A 20,561-nucleotide genomic window follows, 5' to 3' on the forward strand; every position below is an offset into this window, starting at 1 on the left:
AGGGAAGGCTGGGACCAAGCAGGGCAGGGAAGCTGGAGAGGCGCCTCCTGCCCGTAGGGTCTGCATGCACCGTGGTCTCTATCCCCTCTGCCTGCCCCACCCCTACCAGCAGCACACACAGCCTAGAGCCACATAACTGACCAGGACTGTGAAGCACAGAGGTAGTGTTATAGGATAGGTTTTTTAAGAAATCAATCAAAAATATTCCTGCTTGCCTCCAACAAAGAATTGAACTAGACAAGCCAAAACTAGTGCCTCAGGTTTATTTGAAAAATGCAGGGTGAATGGGTGTGGAAGAACCAGCTCTGCAGGGTGAGCTTGGGCCTAACAAACAAACAAAAAAAAGAGGGTAAAAACAAAAATAAAATTATGCTTTCACATCTGAGAAACACAGCACAGACTATCGTGGGAACTCATGACAATGACTTTCCATGTTGTCTGGTCTTCTTTTATGCCATCTACATCTCATGGCAGCTCAAAAGAAATTCTACATACAGGGTCCTGGTGTTGTCCAGGGACCTTGTGATTGACAGGTCCTGCTCATTTCCCCCAGTCTGCTTTGCCATGCCCTATCTCCTGTGTATCAGTAGGGCAACAGGTAGACCCACCAACAGATAGGTATTGAGAAAATCAGAACCAAAGCAGGCTCCTGTGCTCCACAGGATGTCACCCCTAGTCACTCCAAAACACCACAGCTGGGAATTCTTTTGTGCTTTTTTCACTCTGGACCCCTATAGTCACTCCAAAACACCACAGCTGGGAATTCTTTTGTGCTTTTTTCACTCTGGACCCCTATGGCCTTGCCCAAGACCTTTGCCAATCATCTTTGTCCCTCAATCTCAGCACCTGAGATTCAGGTTCCTCTGTGTCCCTCTGGGTTTCTCTGTCCATCTGGACATGGGCTCTGTCAGGGGCTAACACATGGTCAGGTCAGCTTGGAGCCCACAGTTACCTGCAATGGGCCCCTCTCCATCCTGGAAATTGCCTGAGGAGCAGCTGCCTGACCCATGTGGGCCACCACCATTTGTCAGTGCAAGGGCTGGGCACTTCTATGCTGAGCCTGGAGACTAGGGACAGTGGCTCGTCTCAGGGCTCAAGCAGCAGCTAGACCTTTGAGCTTCACTATTCCTCCTCTGCTCCCATTAGGCAGGAAACAAGGGGCCCCACAGGTCTAATCAAGCCATTCTGAGAGGAGCAGGCAGGCTAGGCATGCCCAGACTCAGTGTTCAGGCCCCCAGGCTCAGCCCCAGCTCTGGCTCTGGCTCTGGCTCTGGAAACTTGTGAACAGTGCAGCACCCTATGCTCATCAGAACCCCTCACTCTCCATACCCACTGAAGCATCGCTCTCAGAAAACAGACCTTGTCTTTAAATGAGCTTTTCAATGTGGCCTTGTGTATTGTCAGATCTTGAGGCGTCTGAGAAACTATGTGAAATCCCAGGGACACAGAGGTTTCTTGTCTGGTCAGCCTTTCTAGATTGTGTTTGCTTTTTAAGGAAACTGAGCTGAGGCCTGCACAGGACACAGGGCAGAGAAGTAGGACCTGGTGTCAGAGGGGTGGGGGGCATCCCTCAGAGGCCCCACCTTCCAGCAGAGCCCCTCTCCCGCCAGGTGTGGGAAGCAGCCTCTTGAGGCCCATGATTCCCACACCAGGACAATATTGGGGAGGCTGTGATCAAGGCCATCCAGCCGTACATTGACAACGAGGAGTTCCAACCAGCCGCCATCGCCAAGGTGTCCAAGGCCTGTACCTCCATCTGCCAGTGGGTGCGGGCCATGCACAAGTACCACTTCGTGGCCAAGGCTGTGGAGCCCAAGCGGGTGAGGACCAGGTAGAGCTGGTGGTGGCTGGTTCCCCTCCCCACGCACTCAGAGGCAAGTTGGCCCTGTACCCTCTGTCTGTAGCAAGCCTTAAGGGAGGCCCAGGAAGACCTGGAGGTGACACAGAAGATCCTGGAGGAGGCAAAGCAGCGCCTACGTGAGGTGGAGGATGGCATCGCCACCATGCAGGCCAAGTACCGAGAATGCATTGCCAAGAAGGAAGAGCTGGAAATGAAGTGTGAGCAGTGTGAGCAGCGGCTGGGTCGCGCTGACAAGGTGGGTGCTGCTCCCCCGGAAGGCCCACGAGCATGCCCACCTGAAGGGCCCCGAAGGGTCCAGGGAGGGGCTTCTGTGGAGCTGCCCTCTACTTAGCAATCACAGCAGCTGCAGCAGGGAGTCCACCACAGCCCCCAGCACAGCTTCCCAGAGTCCACCCCATGGGGCCATCTCCACAGCTCATCAACGGGCTGTCAGATGAGAAGGTGCGCTGGCGGGAGACAGTGGAGAATCTGGAGAACATGCTTGACAACATCTCAGGCAACGTGCTGGTGGCTGCCGGCTTTGTGGCCTACCTGGGCCCCTTCACTGTAAGTAGCCCCAGCTTTGCCTCTGACCAGTCTCCTCTCCCGGAGGAGCCCAGCAGCCTGTAGGTGGCCTCTCCCTTCCTATCTCATTCAACAAGCCCTCAGCAGGCCACTTCTGTGAGCCAAGTGCTAGGACACAGCAGTGCAAAAAAGGGCTGGAAGAGCCATTCTCATGGAGCCAGCCTTCGAGGGGAACTTGTGAAAGCTCACACGGATACCTGTAGGTGCCACACACTGCTCCAACACTTAAACACTTCATGATGACTCCCCTTTAATCTCGCAGTCACCACGCAGGTGGACGTTGTTGTTGCCTCCTCAAACCTGAGGAGTAGCAAAGGGTAGGGAAGGCCATGGTGTCTGGTGTGACAGCCCAGCGTCTGGTATCTCCCCAGGGTCAGTATCGCACAGCACTCTATGACCAGTGGGTCAAGCAGCTTACAGTCCATCAAGTACCTCATACTTCTGAGCCCACGCTCATCGGAACACTGGGGAATCCTGTGAAGATCCGCTCGTGGCAGGTGCCCACCCTGGGGGGAAGAGAGACCAGGCTGGGCTACAGTGTGGTCCAGCTAGGCCAGGAGCCTCCTGCCTCCTTCCCACCCTCCCCCTGGGGCCAGACTTGAAGGCGCCTCTCCTGAATACTCCTGGCCCCTGCAAGAGAGTGGTGGATAGGAGAGACAGAAAGCTGGATCAAAGAAGGCACAAATGCTAGCTAAGAGTGTGGGGAGTGTGGTGTGGTACAGAACTGTCCAGGTAAAGGTTAGGAGAGATTTCCTAGAAGTAGTCATACTCCAAGTTAGTCCCCAAAGGGCAGTGTGAGTTAGCAAAGGGGAAAAATAAAGAAGCCATAAGCACAGGCAAAAGCCAGGAGGGAAACGGGATGTGGGCTCCATGAAGGTGGTCACAGAATGAGGACTCAGTAAGCATCAGGACACAAATGCCCAGCAAAAGAGGACATCAGGAGCATAAATGAGGTGGGGATCTTGGGGAACAAGACTTTGCCCACATCGTCATTTGCCCACCTCCCCACCTACACACACATCCAAAGGGTGGAATAAAAAGAATCACGTTCACAGCCAAAGCATGGGGTTGGGAGTAATTTATACTTGTATGAGAGCTCTGATCCAGTCTGACAGTTGGCCTTCCACAGATTGCTGGCCTCCCCAATGACACTTTGTCAGTGGAGAACGGGGTCATCAACCAGTTCTCCCAGCGCTGGACCCATTTCATCGACCCCCAGAGCCAGGCCAACAAATGGATCAAGAACATGGTGAGACCACCTGCCAACACTGCCACCACCACCCAACCACAGTTAGCCTCAGCATGGCTCTCAGCCTTCCTGTCCCCACAGGAAAAGGACAACGGGCTGGATGTATTTAAGCTGAGTGACCGTGACTTCCTGCGCAGCATGGAAAATGCCATCCGTTTTGGCAAGCCGTGCCTTCTGGAGAATGTGGGCGAGGAGCTTGATCCGGCCCTGGAGCCTGTGCTGCTTAAGCAGGTAGGCCTTTGCGGGGCAGGACAGGGCTGCAGGCCTGAGCAGGGAGCTGTCCCCACCACACTGGTGCAGCTCAGACCCCAGCACCTGCCTGTTCTACCCATGCCCACCACAGACATATAAGCAGCAGGGGAACACAGTGCTGAAGCTGGGGGATACAGTGATCCCCTACCACGAGGACTTCAGGATGTACATCACCACCAAGCTGCCCAACCCACACTACACACCTGAGATCTCCACCAAACTCACTCTCATCAACTTTACCCTGTCACCCAGGTAAGTCTCCATCTTAGAGGACCCCCACACATTTGCTCTACCTCCTTTTGCTGGCTGCTGCTTAGCTATTCCAGGCTGGGTAGCCACTCAGTGGCTCCATCAGCTTCTTTCCAGGCACTGGCATTCCCTCCACTAGCTCCTCTGACTTGCCACTGTTTCTGCCTAAGAATGCTCCCCCTCCCCCGCAGGCCTGCTCTGTGCCAGCACTGACATTTCCATGGTCACTAGGAGCCTCTCCACAAGTCAATGGGTACAAAGGCCCTTGAGGCCTATCATCTGTAGCACCCTCCTTTGAGGAAGAACTGTTCAGAGACTCGAGGTCCAACTGGCCAGTACCAGGTTACTGGGTTCTGGGCTGCCATGAGGTCTCACTGAGAACCACTCTGTGAAAGCAGGCTGTGAATGAGCCCATAGCCTGTAACAGAGCCCAGGCCTTCTGGGTGGACAGAGGGCCTGTAGCATGCTCTTGGAGCCCCAGGTAGATAAATGAGCAGCTCAAAGCTGGCCCTCTAGGGTACACCAACATGGTACCTCCTGACCCTGGCAGTGGCCTGGAGGACCAGCTGCTAGGCCAGGTAGTGGCTGAAGAGCGACCAGACCTGGAGGAAGCCAAGAACCAGCTGATTATCAGTAATGCCAAGATGCGTCAGGAACTAAAGGACATTGAAGACCAGATCCTATACCGGCTTAGCTCCTCTGAGGGCAACCCTGTGGATGACATGGAGCTCATCAAAGTGCTTGAGGCCTCCAAGATGAAGGCTGCTGAGATCCAGGTGGGCACCTGCCTCTTCCTGCCTGTCTCGGGCCTGCTCCCTATCTCCTCCACATCTCCAGGCCTGACCACTGCCTCCATCCACCTGTCCGCTGCTCTTTGCCTAATGTCCTCTTACTGCATGCCCCGCAGGCCAAAGTCAAGATTGCAGAGCAGACCGAGAAGGACATCGACCTCACACGCATGGAATACATACCTGTGGCTGTCCGGACCCAGATCCTCTTCTTCTGTGTGTCTGACCTGGCGAATGTGGACCCCATGTACCAGTACTCCCTCGAGTGGTTCCTCAACATCTTCCTCTCGGGCATCGCCAACTCAGAGAGGGCAGGTAACACACAGGCACATGCCCATTCTGACAGACAGGACACACATGGACACATTTCTACTATGGGGCACACACGTAAATTCACGTTCACTGGCACACCCTCTCACATCACCTAAGAACATGCCCGCTGATTCCTATCCTCCTTGGGATCCCTTTACTGAGAAAACTCACTGCCCAAGGTGATGCCCACACTGCTGGGATGGCTACAGGGAAGTTAGCTAGGCACCCTGGGCTCTTCCTTCCTCTCTCCTCTCCCAACACTCTGGTATCACCTCTCTGCCCTGCAGACAACCTGAAAAAGCGTATTACCAACATCAATCGCTACCTGACCTACAGCCTCTACAGCAATGTCTGTCGCAGCCTCTTTGAGAAGCACAAGCTGATGTTTGCCTTTCTGTTGTGTGTCCGCATCATGATGAACGAGGGCAAGATCAACCAGGTGCAGAGGCAGGGAGATGGCCAGGTGGCCTGACTGCTTGAATGGTGGCCCTGTTGTGGGCCAGGGAGAACAGGGTGAATAGAAAGGGACAATAAGGCACCAGGGCACAGCATGACAAATGGGCAGAGGTCTAAAGAAGCTCAATTCCTTGGTTAAACACATCAGGAAACCTGGGTTTTTTATGGCCCATCAATGCTATGAGCACGGGCCTTCTTAGAGCCCTGAACGTGCTGAGCACAGAGACTGTTCTTAGAGATGGACCATCCTAAGCCTTCCACACGTGTTAACGGGGAGCCCTGTGGAGCACACATCCAGGAAACGGCAAAGCGGAGACACTAAATCAGACCATTTGACCAACACCTCCAAAGGCAGCTCAGTTTCTCTGGACAGGGTGTCTGGAAGTAAGGGGGAGCTGGCTACAACCTGCCTGTCCCCTGCCAGGGTGAGTGGCGCTACCTCCTCTCTGGGGGCTCCATCCAGACCATGACCGAGAACCCTGCACCAGACTGGCTGTCAGAACGGGCCTGGCGAGACATCCTGGCGCTGTCAAACCTGCCAACCTTTTCTTCCTTCTCCTCTGACTTTGTAAAGCACCATAAAGTGTTCCGGGCCATCTTCGACAGCCCTGAGCCCCACCGGTGAGCTGGGTCCCAGGATGTAGTAGGGTAGCACCTCAAGCAGCCAAGACCCCAGGGACAAGTCTGTACAGACCTCTAGAAATCTACCCTGGATTACTCTGCAGCTGTAGCCCAATCTCTCCTAGGCCTTCAAACTTGTACTCTTGGGACAGCCCGTGCTCCCCTACTACTTAGTGAGATGGCAGAATCCCTGGGGCCAGTGGCTTCCCATGGGCTGGCTTTCAGGGAAATTTGTTTTAGGGAACCTTTACCTGGCATCTGGGACCAGTACCTGGACCAGTTCCAGAAGCTGCTGGTCCTCCGCTGCCTGCGTGGGGACAAGGTTACCAATGCCATGCAGGACTTTGTGGCCAGCAACCTGGAGCCACGCTTCATTGAACCCCAGGTAAGTATTGGTACCCAGGCAGAGCTGGCATCTGGAATATCAGGGATGAGCCTCTTTGCAGCCTTCGCCAAGACAGGACTTGACTCCTAGCCAGCCCCTGAAGGAACTCAGAAGCCCCACTGGGATGTCTGTGGGAGCCCTAAGTCACCTCTCCCCTGCCTGGTCCCTGGCTTCTCTGGGACAGGTCCCAGCATCTCTCCATATCCTTACAGACAGCCAATCTATCAGCGGTGTTTAAAGACTCCAATTCCACGACGCCCCTCATCTTTGTGCTGTCACCTGGCACAGACCCTGCTGCGGATCTCTATAAATTTGCTGAAGAGATGAAGTTCTCCAAGAAACTCTCTGCCATCTCCCTGGGCCAGGGACAGGTAAGGGGTAGGCAGGGAGGAAGGCAGTGGGCTGGGATGATGGCCCCCACTCCATTCAGTGCTCCTGCTTGCACAGGGCCCTCGGGCAGAAGCCATGATGCGCAGCTCCATAGAGAGGGGCAAGTGGGTCTTTTTCCAGAACTGCCACCTAGCACCAAGCTGGATGCCAGCCCTGGAGCGCCTCATAGAGCACATCAACCCTGACAAGGTGTGTTATGTTGCCTGTCACAGACCCAGTTGGGCCCCTTCCGCTGAAAGGGAGCAGTGATCCAGCCATGGAAGATGACTGAGGTTTAAGTGAGATAATCCTACAGGGCACTCAGCCCAGCCCTGGGCACATAGCAAGTGTTGTGTAACTGACAAACTTATCATGCATCAACTGTATTTACCTTCTCAATGGTACCCCCCACCAAGTTTCTGGGGGTTTGGAACCTGATAACTTGCCCAGGGCTACCCAGCACAGACTGACTGATGACCCTAGGACTTGTCAAAGCCCACATTATTAACTATTTGTCTGTGCAGCCTTTCCTGGCCCATTCTAGGGATATAGTCAGGCAGAGTGAGCTCAGGATCCCTGGGTAGGAGGAAGCTCAATGTTGCTGTGGGGCTTTGGCCACCAGGTACACCGGGACTTCCGCCTGTGGCTCACCAGCCTGCCTAGTAACAAGTTTCCAGTGTCCATCCTGCAGAATGGCTCCAAGATGACCATTGAGCCACCACGTGGTGTCAAGGCCAACCTGCTAAAGTCCTACAACAGCCTCAGCGATGACTTCCTCAACTCCTGTCGCAAGGTGAGGCACACTTGGTACATGCCTGACTACCGTTCCCCATCTGTACCCCTCATACCCCCTGTCCCAACTTCCACAGGTGTTGGAATTCAAGTCCCTGCTGCTGTCTTTGTGCCTATTCCATGGGAATGCACTGGAGCGTCGTAAATTTGGGGCTCTGGGCTTCAATATCCCCTATGAGTTCACAGATGGAGACCTACGCATCTGCATCAGCCAGCTCAAGATGTTTCTAGACGAATATGAGGACATCCCTTACAAGGTGGGCCAAGGACAGACTGGGGACCAGTGACTGTGGAATCTGGGGCTCTAACTCACCATCCCATAGGTCCTCAAGTACACAGCAGGGGAAATCAACTATGGGGGCCGTGTCACTGATGACTGGGACCGCCGCTGCGTTATGAACATTCTGGAGGACTTCTACAAGCCTGCTGTGCTCTCCCCGGACCACAGCTACAGTGACTCAGGCATCTACCACCAGATCCAGCCCACCTATGACCTCAATGTGAGACCACACCCAAGGACTGAGCAGGAGGGGACCTACCAGGCCGGGGCTCCAGGGTGCCATGAACACCTTGATGGTGACAGGAAGAAAAGCCCCTGCCCTTCAGGGGCTCCTTTTCATTTCATGGGTACAGAGGTAGAATAGTACCCCCTGGAGAGCAGGCTCTGTGGGGAGAGGTGAACCCTACCTCAGCCACTCCATGTGTAGTTATTCTGTGGTAGACTGGGACAGCTCCTCCAACATGGTATTGGACCCAGGCTCTGCAGGCCGGGGAAGCTCTCTGAAGACATACTTCCACTGAACCATGTCGGGAGAAGTTAAGAGCCAAGGCGGGATTGGGTGGGCACCATGAAGAGGACCTATGGTAGGTCTGAGTAGCTGCTTGGAGGAGGAGGGAGCTGAATGAAAACATGAAGGGGATGGAAGGAATGTAAGCACATCTTCCTGTGCCTCAGAGGCCATGCAATCCCAGAACTGCCAGGGGTGATAAGTGGGAGACATGACAAGTGATATGTACCCACTGATAGGGTGACTCTGAAGGCTGGGGTAGAGCAAGGCAGAGCCTTCACTTTGACACCTCCTGCTTCCCAGGGCTACCTCTCCTACATCAAAAGTCTCCCACTCAATGATATGCCTGAGATCTTTGGCCTGCATGACAACGCCAACATCACCTTTGCCCAGAATGAGACTTTTGCCCTGCTAGGTGCCATTGTCCAGCTGCAGCCCAAATCTTCCTCTGTGGGCAGCCAAGGTCGGGAGGAGGTGAGTGGCAGCAGGGCGAAGGGGGCAAGGACAGACTGCACCATGCTGCTTGCTCCCGTGGGAAAGCCTTTGCCTGTGGAACCCCGAAGGAGTTAGCCAGCCTTTCCCCCTAATGTCTCTTTACTCCTGCAGATAGTGGAGGATGTGGCCCAGAACATTCTGCTCCAGGTACCTGAGCCCATCAACTTGCAGTCTGTGATGGCCAAGTACCCTGTGCTATATGAAGAGTCAATGAACACTGTACTGGTACAAGAGGTCATTAGGTAATTGCCCCTGTCACCCCAACCCAAGTCAGCAGCCACAGTACTGTAGAGAATAGGAGTGCCATGCCAAGTGCAATACATTCCCATGTTATAGATGATTGAACTGAGGCACAAGATGGGCTAAATTACTTCCCAGCTCATGTATCTTCTAAGGGCCAGACTGGGATTTGTACCCAGCTATCTGACACAGCTCTATACTCTTCGGGTTTATGTTCTACCATTGCTTTCTCTATGGCCCCTAATTAGGAAGGACACTGCCACACAACCCTAGCCCACTGTCTGCCTCCTTGCCACTGGCCTCATAGGTACAACCGGCTGCTGCAAGTGATCACACAGACACTGCGAGACTTGCTCAAGGCACTCAAGGGGCTGGTGGTGATGTCCTCGCAGCTGGAGCTGATGGCTGCCAGCCTTTACAACAACACTGTGCCTGAGCTCTGGAATGCCAAGGCATACCCATCACTCAAGCCACTGGCCTCATGGGTCATGGACCTGCTGCAGCGCCTGAACTTCCTGCAGACCTGGATCCAAGGTGGCATCCCTGCTGTGTTCTGGATTAGTGGCTTCTTCTTCCCACAGGCTTTTCTGACAGGCACTCTACAGAACTTCGCCCGCAAGTTCATCATCTCCATCGACATTATCTCTTTCGATTTCAAGGTGTGGGCACAGCCAGGACCAGGTCATGTGACAGGCTGGAGCACAGCTTAGGCAAAAGGGGCATTGAGGTCACAGCTGCCTGGTATTCGGGGTATCCCTGAACAGGAGGGTGGGAAGACCCAGTGAGAACAGGCCATGAGACCCAGGAAAATTCGCATGTTAAAATGGCAGGTAAGTGATGGGCAGGCAGGTAGACAGGAGCTCTCAGGAGGGAGTGTAAAACCCTAACCCAAATTTTGGGTATTGGTATGTGTATGGGTATGTCTGTGTGCCTGCCACAGGTGATGGCCCAGTCACCATCAGAACTCAAGGAAAGGCCCCAAGTGGGGTGCTACATCCACGGACTATTCCTAGAAGGTGCCCGCTGGGACATGGAGGACTTCCAGTTGGCGGAGTCTCGGCCCAAGGAGCTATATACAGACATGGCTGTTATCTGGCTCATGCCAGTACCCCACCGCAAGGCTCAGAACCAGGACACCTACCTGTGTCCCATCTACAAGACACTGACCCGTGCCGGTACAGGGCAAAGCAGGGAGCCTACACTATAGTGGGGACCCAAGGACTGAGCCAGCTCAGCCCAAGCCAGTTAGCCAGCTTAGCTAGTGGAGCAGCTGACAGAGATTTTGCACAACACACAGCTACCAGTGGGCAAGTTAGCATCCACCATCAATGTAGGAGCCCCAGACTGCCACTACGTGTTGAGGAGAACAGTGGAGGCACAAACAGGGATGAGTCTGGGCTGGGCCCATCAAGGATTGAAACAGTGGCCTCAACTTCCCTGTCCTCACCTTTGATTTCCAGTGTAGTAAGCTAGGCAGGCCATAACCTTGGCCAGACCCATTTATCACAGGATTCCCCTTGCCCCTAACCCATCCTTGTCCCTGACCCTGTCTGCTGTCCCAGGCTCTAGCAGTGACAGGGAATAATCTAACCCTTGTTGCTCTTGCCTGCCAGGAACACTGTCAACCACAGGCCACTCCACCAACTATGTCATTGCTGTGGAGATCCCCACCGACCAGCCTCAGCGACACTGGATAAAGCGTGGTGTGGCCCTCATCTGTGCCCTGGACTACTAGACTCAAAGCCATTAAAGTTGAGTTTTCCAGTTAGTCTAGCTGTGCCTTGGCTGCTTGCACGAGGCTCCTTCTGTGGGAGCCACTGCTATGCGGTGAGATGAGGACTGCAGCAGCCTCAGTGAAGAATGGGGGTCAGCAGGTGGCAGAGGGCACAGAGGTGGCTTTGACCTGTGGTCCCTGTCCAAACGCAATAAGGAAAAAGGAGACTTGTGCCCTCCCAGGTCCCAGTGCCCTCCAGGGAAAACACAGCAGAACACAACTAGAGAAACCTCCTTGACCTAGAGCCCAGCTCATTTTCCTTGGTGCACCTTGTCCACAGCTCTTCTTCGACTCAGGTCCTAACTCCCAAGGTGCAGTGTCCCAGAAGGCTAGACATCCCAGGAATGCATCCTTCTCACCTCACTGCTCACAAAGCCTTAGTCTACGAGGTCCCTCCCTCCCACCACAGCCCAGTCTACTGACCTCAGGCCAGCAACCACAGGAAGGGTCATTTCTTAGCAGTTTTATTCATTCAGTGATCCAGTATTTACAGGAGCTGAAGGAGTCAGATGGTGCTCAGCCCCTGTAGTCCTTATGTACATAGATAAGGGGCCTGTTTGCCTGCTGTGTGTGTAGGGCTTGAGCTCCAGAGATAATGCTGACCCCATTACCCCTTGGCATCAACCCTCTGGGAACAAAGGCTCCAACTGGTTATCTTGATCCTGCTGTCTCCCACCCTGAGTACTTTGCAGAGGCCAAAGAAGCTGGCTTAGCAGGGAGAGCTGAGTGGTGCCAGCTTCCTGCAAGCAGCCCCATTTCTGTTATCCCTAAGGGGAGGAAGACATGATAATACTGAGGGGCTGAACAGAGGCTCTTCTGAGTCCCAACTCCAGGGACAGAAACTGGGAGCCCAGGGAAGGCCCATAGCCAGGGCCACAACACTGAAGGCAAGAGACCCAATGCCCTGCTATGGACAGTAGTCTCAACATGTCCAGGTAGAACTGGGACAGTTTTACAGGCCATCAAACACTTCTCTGCACGCAGGCCACAGGACCCCAACCGGCTATTCATCCTACCCTCACTGGAAAACTCCACCCCCAGGCTTGCCTAGCAGTCAGGTCCGAGTTTGGCACTCTCCCAAGAGGAATGGAGTGACTTCCTCATGACTAGAGCAGCAGGGTCCAATGTTCAACAAGACCCCCAGCTGGTACCCTACAGTTATGACCCTGGCATGATACAGGAATCTGGGCCCACCAGGATAACAGCTACCAAGCAAAAAAGCAGAGTTAGGAAGCTGGCTATGTTAACATGATGGCAAGACGGGTTGGAGGCCAGAAAAATAGACATCTCTGATAGGTAAAATATATATTCTGCTTCCTTGGCAGAAGGGCCAGGTCCTGCTGCTCCACAGCCAGCTGTGGAGGAAGCCACAGCACCCTGCTGTGGCCCAACTCCAGCTGCTGCTTCCTGAGCATGATGGGGTTGACCTGTCTCCCCACCCCCAGCCAGACCCCAGGGTTTGATGCAGGGAGCAAAGGCTGGATCCTGCTCCCAAGGCCTTAGCTCTCCAGCTAGAACTATTCAGTAATACTGGAAAAAGAAAGCAGGGCAAGGAAGGCCCCTGCTGAGGGCATCACGGCAAGAGCGGGCTGTGGCCAGGGCCAGAAGTCCTTACTGGCGCTTGGCCTTGTAGGGGCGAGAGCGTTTCCGCCGGTCAGGCTTCCGCTGCTTGTGAAGCCGGCCAATGCTGACCCCTTGGCGCCGCCGCACTGAGATGTTCTGCTCCACCAGGTTGGCCAGCATGCCTGCAGAAGGCAGAGACCCTGCAGCAGGTGGCCAGGTGCCCAGCAGCCACCCTCTCAATCGCAACAGTCTCCAGCCAAAAGCTGAGGCTCTCATGGCCATCCCTGTGGCCCAGAGCCCGCTCAAGCCTCAGATGAGTCTAAGGGAAGGGACCTGATGGATATGCACCTCCAGCTAAGACACCAGAATAAGCCCCTCACCTTCTTGAGCCAGCATGGAGATGAAGGTACAGATGAATTCATCGTAGTTGTGGGTCCTTCTCTGGTCATCAATCTGTGGAAAACAGAAGTATGAGGGTTCTACAGCCCATCTCCCCAAGCAACTGACCTCAAAGGAGGCAGAGGACCAGGTTCTTTGAAGGGGAAGAGATCACCCACCTTGAACTTCTTCCTCTTCTCCACCTCCTCTTTGAGGCAAGCCTCATAGTTTGCAATCTCAGCCTCCACACACTTTAATAGCGCCAGCAGCTCCTGTCAAAATCCAGTACTGTATCTGAGGAGGCTGGCCAGCACCAAGCTCTCCTATCAAGAGGCAGCAAGAGACAAGGGTGAGCAACCAGCGTCCACAGGACCTATTATGGCCTCTGCCACCACCCAACTCAGGTTTTCTGGCACCTGGTTGTAACTACCAAACCTCATACCAAAATTCTAGTCAAGAACCCACTATCTGCACAGCAGCTGCCTAGGCCCTTCTCTCTGGCCAGGATAAAGCCACTAAGGAGGTTTACCTTGGGTGAGTACTTCTCTCCACTCAGGGGCTCACCAGGCCTGACCAACCCAGTCTTCTCTCTGCAGTCCGTGGCTTCGACCACCTCCTTCTCCTCTGGACTGTTGAACTCCTGGTTGCCTTGGTTTGGTCTTATGGAGGGTGAGGAACCTTTTCCACTCTCTGAGAAGCAGATATGAGAAGATACATGAGTGTAGGACACTTTGAGGTCACTTGCTCCACCTCCCTTCTGGTTCCTGGGTACACCAAGTGGCCAATGAGCCAGCCCAAGACCTACCTGTCAATGCCAGGGGACTCAACACACCATCCTCAGCAAGGTGTAGCAGACCTGTGCTGATGACAGGACCTAGGTCACGGACAGCACGGTTGTAACGTATACAGTCAACACGCAGAAGGCTGTCATCCTCTCCAAAAAGCACCTTAGAGATGTGGGAGGTGACAGGGCTAGAGGGACGCGTCGGATTGGCTGAGCGGATAGGCGAGCGCAGAGGTGAGTTGAAAGCACTGCCAATCTCAGAAGCTGTGTCCGTGCTCTCATTGCTGGGAGTAGGTGAGGGCTGCGAATGTGTGGGCACTGCCACAGCTGGACTTCCAGCCCCACTACTAGTCTTGATGGACAGAGGAATCGAGAGGTCTTTCTGGGACTCTTTGAGCTTCTCAGTCAAGACGTTGATGGTATTGGGCTGCAGCACTGATAGCTGCCCGTCTGCAGAACTGCTCAATGACCCTGACTTCCCTGGTCCTTTCCGCTTGTATCTGTGGGGCCCAAAAAAAGGTGAGCTGAGGGGACAGGCCAGGTTACCACAACTAGCAGCATCCAGAATGGCTTCCTTCCAGGGGCTGACCCCACAGCACCTCACACTTGTTCCAAACAGCTTCACCCAATCACACCAGTTATAACAACCTAAGCTCCACCAACTGCAGCCTGGTGTTCTCAAAGAACACCTCTATCCCAGTGGCCTCACCCCAGCCAATGCTGTATCCTCTCCTCCATCCCTCCTGCCACTTTTTTCCTCAATCAATCCTTCAAGGCCCAACTGAAAAACTACAAGAAACAGGACATACCTTGATACATGCCTTATGTGCTCAGTTCTCCCTCAAGCCCACCATAAACTTCCTGAGGACCTGGGGTCAGCCTTTCCGGCCAGCCTCCCCCAGGGCCCTGCATTCTGCAGCATCCTCAGACACTGGGCTGGGATACTCAGAGCAGGATCCAAGGCACCCAGAGTCTGCTACCCTCCTAGAGAGAGCTGAGGCTGACCTGATGGCAGAGTTGGTGTTTTGCACGTCATCCTCCTCATCATCCTCATAGTCATCCTCATCATCTGAGTATTGCTGGGGTGGACGGACTGGAACACGGTTGCGGCCCACACCTGCTGCCAGGTCTTCCTCCTCCTGAGCCAGAGATCAGGACAGTCAGGAACACAGGCTGCCCATCTGGCTGGGCATAGCAGTCAGGAAGAAAGGCAACACTCTCCAGGTTGAGTCCACTGAGCTCTTCCTGGTGTTTCCCTTGACTCTGGAGAGGCTGCCACCCACTGACACTGCACAGAAGCCTATGGAAGGTTTCTAAGAGAACATACCTAAACATTTACCCCCAAAACCACGTGATTACATTTAAAATCAGAGAAGCTCTCTTTGCCTCTCTAAACCCCTCCTGTTGTGGAGCCTTTGAGTATCAGAGGAACCTGGCAATTCTGGGCCCCACCGAGATGGCCAAGGGACCACACCACGAAACTGCTACTGTGGCCTCTAAAGAGCTCAGAGGAAATCCTACAAGAGTGCTTCCCACTTACCTGCATGGGAGACTTCGCATAATTGTGATTGTCTAGAAAGGCCGGTAGCCGCTGCACAATGGGGGTTGGGTTGGTGGGAACACCATTGAGGCTGTTCCCTGGGGGCTTCACCACCAGCTTGGGTTTGCTGGGAGGACTATGGGTCGGAGCCTGTGGGCATGAACCAGCCACCTCCTCTGCACCATCTGAGATAGAGCAAGGAATATAAGTAGAGGACTCTTAGTTGGATCCTCAAGCAAAGCCCACAGTCTCCCCAATCCTGTTACACAGCACTGTTCCCCCACCCTCCGGAGAAGGATGCTTAAGCCAGTTGGCAGAAAAGGAGAAGCAAGTTCTAAATCCTGGACAGAAGAATGAGACATAGATCAAAAAAAAACATGGAGGAGGCAGGAAAAAAGGTACAGAAAACAAGAAAGGGAGGGTACCCTACAGAGGACTCAGGGGGCTGGGGTGATGGCAACCCTATACAGGTGTCTTTTAGGGAAGGAAAATTCTCTTATGTTCTTAAGCGAGACAGGCACAGGCATGGGCTTTCAGACCTCCCATAGGAGTTGTGAACCTCCGTGCCACCTTGCAAGTACGCACATACAAAAACACTAGTTCTTGCTTGGACCTCCCAAGACAAGCTGTGAGGGATGGCTCCAAAGCCCATGAGAGGCCCCTACCACTCCCCCAACCAAGTACCTGCATGGGTGCCCTCAGAGGCCGATGGGGCCCTGCCTGCCTCCAGCACAAGGGGAGACTTGCCGCTGGCTGGCTTCGAGTCCTCAGACAGCTGTGACTCTTGAGACTTGTGAGTCTGAATCAGCTCCGGCTGTGTTACTCTAATCAGCTGAAAACAGAATCTAAGGCTCAGAGAGAGGGAAGGTAGAGGTAGGCCTCCACATTAGACAGCTAAGATACAACACAATGGCCATGACTCTACTCATCCACCATTCACAGAGAAATAAGCAGCCAAACCACAACCTTTCTTTAGAAGCTATTCTCCCTTTGCACCCCAAGTTCTACCTTTCCCACAAAGAAGTACTTTGTGGGAAGTAAAGGAAAAGCCTGTGATTTGGGAATCAGAAAGAGATGCTACAGTGGAGGGAAGGCTGGCCAAGGGCCAAGCAGGAAGAAAACCTACCTGCTGCAGGGCCTCCAGTACTGTCTGACGGTTCACCTTCAGCACATGCAGCCTGGCTTCATACTTGATTCTGCGGTCGGGCACCACTGCCATCAGGTTGAAGCGGATGTCGTGGTAGGGCTCCCTGCAGTCACAGCCGCAGCCGTGAGCGCAGCTCCCACCCCAGCCCCACCACCAGATTGAGGCAGATATCCTGACAGGGCTCCATGTAGTTACACCTGCAGCTGTAAGGGTAGGCCCCACCCCAAAAGGTGGGCAGCAGCTGGCCAGGTACACCAGGCACCTGAGCTGGTACATTCCAATGAGTTGTGTGAGGAGTCTCTTAGAAGTGAACCAGCATACGTGGGCCACCTAGGGACTCAGCAAGTCCTACCTCTCCCCTTCAGCTCATTCGGGGTCAGCCACAGTCCATCCAGCCCAGAAACAAGGCAAGAAGATAGAAGCTCAATATCTAAGCCTCTTCTTGCCAGATTAGCCACCTGGCCTTGCAATTTACAAATCACTGAGCCCTTCTGTATCCCCTTCAAAGGAAGCATGCCTCTACAAAGATAGGATAGGCTCACGTCCTTACCCTGCGGTAGCGAGGCCAATACGCTCCATGATGACCCGCCGGGCTTTGTCTGTCCATTCCTCATCCTCCCCCCAGGGCCCTAGGAGAAACCAAGATGACCAATCAGCAGGTGGAAAACTGTAAGTCTGACCAGGTCCAGGGTAAAAGGATAGAGAAGTGTGGTTGAGCTAGTCATGAGCTGGTCACACAATGTAAAGTGCTAGTCAGAGTTAAGATGTTCTCAGTATAAACCCCACGTTCTGCCACTGGGTCCTACATACCTGAAGACCTTAAGCTACCAGAACCCAGAAAGTAAACAAGAAACCCAACAGGCCCCTGACTCAGGTGCCTACCATGGTCAATAGGGTAGACCTTCAGTCCATCCAGCTCAAAGAGCCGACCTGTGATAGGCACGTAACTGACAAAGTGGAACGCCTCCATGGTCCGCACTGCACTAAGGCCATTTTGCTTCTCAGGGAGGTGACGTGGCTCAGGCCTAGAGAAATACAAAATCAGGGCCCACAGACATGACATTTTCAGGCTGGAGATTTAGTTCAGCAGCATAAGCGCCTGTCTGGCAAGCGTGAAGTCAGGCATTCAATCCCCCCCGCCAAAAAAGACATCCCTACCCCACCCCACATTTGCCACCATGCTCTTACATACCTGGCATGGCTATTGTGTGCCTTGGCCAACTCTGGGGCATTGCCAATTGCATATCCTTTGCTCTAAGAGAAAGAAGATCACATTGTGGGTCTCTGGGGGAAGTAGCGGGCAAAGTTCTAAGCAAGCCTGGAAGCACTCCAGGAATTTGAAGCAGCACAGACCAACTTTCCTAAGAGGTTCTATGAGTAGAGAAAAGAAGTCTGGTGCTCCCAGAGAGATGGTCTGTTCTGGCCTTGTAGTTATCAGTGGAAAATAGTGAGCAACAAGGCCCAATAAAAAAAGTCCCAACGATTCTGACACTGCAATGTAAGTCTCTTCCTTCCTGAGGTCTCTCTCCTCTCCTGACAACTGAGCTAAAACCAACTGCCTTACACAATTAATTACAAGTCAAACATAATATTTATGATCATCTGAAAAAAGAAGCCAAATAGTATCAAATATCATGTGGCAGGATTACCAGTGCCCCTAAGGATCAGATCTGTCCAGCCAGCTGTGAGCCAAGATTAAGGTCCTGCAGCCTACCTCAGGGCTGAAGCCTTTGGTGAAATCCTTCATGCGACTCAGTGTAGGTCCGAGGTCCACATTGCTGCAGTTCAGGAGTACGCTCAACAAGGCATGAGTGGCACAGGAATTGGGGATCAGCTGTAAAACCAAGACTAGTAACCCATACACAGAATCCTTCCTCCAAGGCTCCCCAAGCCCATATTCACTGGGAATGGGTTCTGAGATAGGGACTCGTATTTGGAGAGGAACCCTCCTTAGCTTTTATCATCCTTACCCAACATTTGTTCATTTAACATATACCAACTAAACACTCAGCAAGTGTCTGGGAATGTGGAGCGTGAACTGAAATGCCACACTACTCTCAAGATGTTTCCTTTAGTGAGTAAGAGCTCGGTTCCTTCTGCCAAGAAGTTTCTATACATCACCTTTAGTATGTGCCTATCTCCTCCTCCTGCCTTCCTTACTTCCACTTTCTTTTTTTTTTTTTTTTTTTTTTTTTCTTTTTATTGGTCCCGGGGATCGAACTTACAACCGCCTGCTTGCAAGGCAGGTGCTTATGCTGCTGAGCTAAATCCCCAGTCCCCTTACTTCCACTTTCTAAGCAATAAATAAATAAGCAGCATACCACCCTCCAACAAGCACAGAGCTCAACACACCTGGTGGGCAAAGAACATATTATTCACAATATCATCATCAATCACAGATGTATCATCCACTAAGGTAGAGACCTTGCGACGAGACCTGCGTTCTTCTATCCATTTGAACAGGAAGATGAATCCATATACAGGGCTGGGGAAGAAAAAGCAAAAGGCAATCAGCATCCTTTTCTTTCTTCCCTTATTGCTCATCATTCAGAGGCTCCTGTCATCATGATCCCCCCCCCCTTCTTTCCAATACTGTATCCACTGTGGCCCTAAGCCTGCATGCCCCATAGGGATGCCATAGGCTGAGTCAAGCATCAGTTCTGGCCAACTGTGGTGCTCCAGGAATCCACTCTCTCTCCCTATGAAGTCTATGGTTCTGAATGAGATTTTAAAAAAAAAAAAAAAAAAAAAAGCTGGAAAGGCTCAGGACAGAAACACAAAATAAGACAAGAACAAAAACCCCAATAAGGAAGTTTAGTACTAACTCTCACTTGTGGACCCCAAGGCCTGAATTCCAATAAAGCTGCAGGAACAAATGAACACCCATACCCATCCCTTTTTCAAAAAAATGAGAAGTCAATTACTTAGTTCAGGCACTGTAGCAGTCACTCCACAGTTGTATTCTGCAGTTTGCTAGAACAAGAACCTGAGTTTGGGCACCAAGAGGGGTCTTGTCACACCAATCAAAAAATACAGGACAACTTTTGAGTGGGAATTAAGGCCACAACACGCATGGGCACATAATTAATGAATTAACCAGTTGCACAAAAGGCACCGTGTGACCTAGGGCTTCTTGCTGCAAAACTAGAAAAGGAGCTAAAATGAACCCAAGGATGGTTGAGGGGAGGGCTACTCCCGAAAGGGAAGCGCTGAGGAAAAACTGTGAGAAAACAAAAAATAGCCGATTAGGATGGCACTCAGGAAGAGTATGTGACATATCATAACATGGGTTTTCAGATACTGGCTCCCTTGAAGGGTTTTTTTTCCTGGCCGATCCCTGTTCTTCTGGTGTGAAGGGGAGACTCAGCCACTTACCCCTGGCATTTGCTCTGGAGGTCATAGATCTCCTCCACCTGCACACCTTTAACACCTGCGATCGGGAAACGAAAGCAGTCGGGAAGGGCAGCCCCTGGCCCTGCCGCCAGGACACAGGCTCGAACTCCCACAGCCCCATTTCAACAGTCAGGTGGCTCTTACCGAAATCTTCTACCAGGAGGGTGAAGAGGCCTGGGTGAGGCGACAAGAGGGAATGGTAGTCAATCAGACGCGTCCCAGGCCCATCCGGCCCCCCCAACCCCTGGCCCACGCAGCCCTCTCCTCACCCGGGTCGCTCTCCAGCTCCAGCCAGCCTTTATTCATCTTCCCGCGGGGCGGCCCCTCAGCGCCATGTCCAGGCCCCTCGGATTCACCGCCGCCCCCGCTGGGAGCCCCCACCGCCCCCGGGGCCCCTCAGCCCCACGCAAAGACAACGGGCCCCGTCGCGTCACTCGCGCGCGACGGCAGTGTTACGTCACCACTACGCGACAACCCTGCCCCTGGGCTTGTCTTCCGCGGTCCCGACTGCAAATGCGGTCGCGCGCAGAAAGCAGGCGCGCATGCGTAAGGGAGCGCGGG

At 53.2% G+C, this 20,561-nt stretch overlaps 2 protein-coding genes across 3 annotated transcripts in view; one reads left to right on the forward strand and one right to left on the reverse strand.

The window, feature by feature from the left end:
• The window catches only part of Dnah1 (dynein axonemal heavy chain 1), a 65,547-nt gene extending 54,358 nt beyond the window's left edge, over positions 1-11,189 (forward strand). The window contains exons 56-77 of the mRNA XM_013143935.3: positions 1,653-1,820; positions 1,905-2,096; positions 2,276-2,407; positions 2,797-2,922; positions 3,555-3,674; positions 3,756-3,905; positions 4,018-4,178; positions 4,726-4,951; positions 5,083-5,278; positions 5,563-5,714; positions 6,156-6,352; positions 6,593-6,737; positions 6,950-7,108; positions 7,185-7,316; positions 7,729-7,899; positions 7,976-8,155; positions 8,222-8,398; positions 8,990-9,160; positions 9,293-9,423; positions 9,729-10,080; positions 10,362-10,596; positions 11,035-11,189. Coding sequence (XP_012999389.1) covers positions 1,653-1,820; positions 1,905-2,096; positions 2,276-2,407; positions 2,797-2,922; positions 3,555-3,674; positions 3,756-3,905; positions 4,018-4,178; positions 4,726-4,951; positions 5,083-5,278; positions 5,563-5,714; positions 6,156-6,352; positions 6,593-6,737; positions 6,950-7,108; positions 7,185-7,316; positions 7,729-7,899; positions 7,976-8,155; positions 8,222-8,398; positions 8,990-9,160; positions 9,293-9,423; positions 9,729-10,080; positions 10,362-10,596; positions 11,035-11,156 — 3,795 coding nt within the window. The 3' untranslated portion in view covers positions 11,157-11,189. The remainder of the gene's footprint in view (positions 1-1,652; positions 1,821-1,904; positions 2,097-2,275; positions 2,408-2,796; positions 2,923-3,554; positions 3,675-3,755; positions 3,906-4,017; positions 4,179-4,725; positions 4,952-5,082; positions 5,279-5,562; positions 5,715-6,155; positions 6,353-6,592; positions 6,738-6,949; positions 7,109-7,184; positions 7,317-7,728; positions 7,900-7,975; positions 8,156-8,221; positions 8,399-8,989; positions 9,161-9,292; positions 9,424-9,728; positions 10,081-10,361; positions 10,597-11,034) is intronic.
• On the reverse strand, positions 250-20,441 carry Bap1 (BRCA1 associated protein 1). Of its 2 annotated transcripts, none has more exons than XM_023561691.2 (17): positions 20,270-20,441; positions 20,145-20,174; positions 19,983-20,037; positions 18,960-19,092; positions 18,322-18,441; positions 17,800-17,861; positions 17,490-17,632; positions 17,158-17,236; positions 16,587-16,710; positions 16,145-16,292; positions 15,461-15,645; positions 14,926-15,059; positions 13,942-14,420; positions 13,666-13,826; positions 13,316-13,408; positions 13,139-13,211; positions 250-2,931 (listed from the first exon to the last, which is right to left on the reverse strand). In XM_023561691.2, exons 1-17 carry the CDS (start codon positions 20,304-20,306, stop codon positions 2,879-2,881), a joined length of 2,109 nt encoding a protein of 702 aa, XP_023417459.1. In that variant the 5' UTR covers positions 20,307-20,441; the 3' UTR covers positions 250-2,878. The 2 variants fall into 2 exon arrangements, with proteins under 2 accessions (XP_023417459.1, XP_003480162.1); XM_003480114.5 differs by lacking the exon at positions 250-2,931 and adding an exon at positions 11,644-12,940.
• Between the last annotated feature and the right edge of the window lie 120 nt (positions 20,442-20,561).

Source organism: Cavia porcellus, unplaced genomic scaffold (assembly GCF_034190915.1).
Source record: "Cavia porcellus strain 051 isolate PalLab524CR breed Dunkin Hartley unplaced genomic scaffold, mCavPor4.1 scaffold_10, whole genome shotgun sequence".
Lineage (NCBI taxonomy): Eukaryota > Metazoa > Chordata > Mammalia > Rodentia > Caviidae > Cavia > Cavia porcellus.

Bases quoted from the DNA above. Each gene is read 5' to 3' on its own strand.
- Bap1 (XM_003480114.5), bottom strand. From the start codon at position 20,306: ATGAATAAAGGCTGGCTGGAGCTGGAGAGCGACCCGG. The intron at 17,237-17,489 runs GTAGGCACCTGA...GGTTTCTCCTAG, and splicing joins GGTCTACCCTATTGACCATG to GGCCCTGGGGGGAGGATGAG. The intron at 14,421-14,925 runs GTCAGCCTCAGC...TGGGCCCCACAG, and splicing joins AACACCAACTCTGCCATCAG to ATACAAGCGGAAAGGACCAG.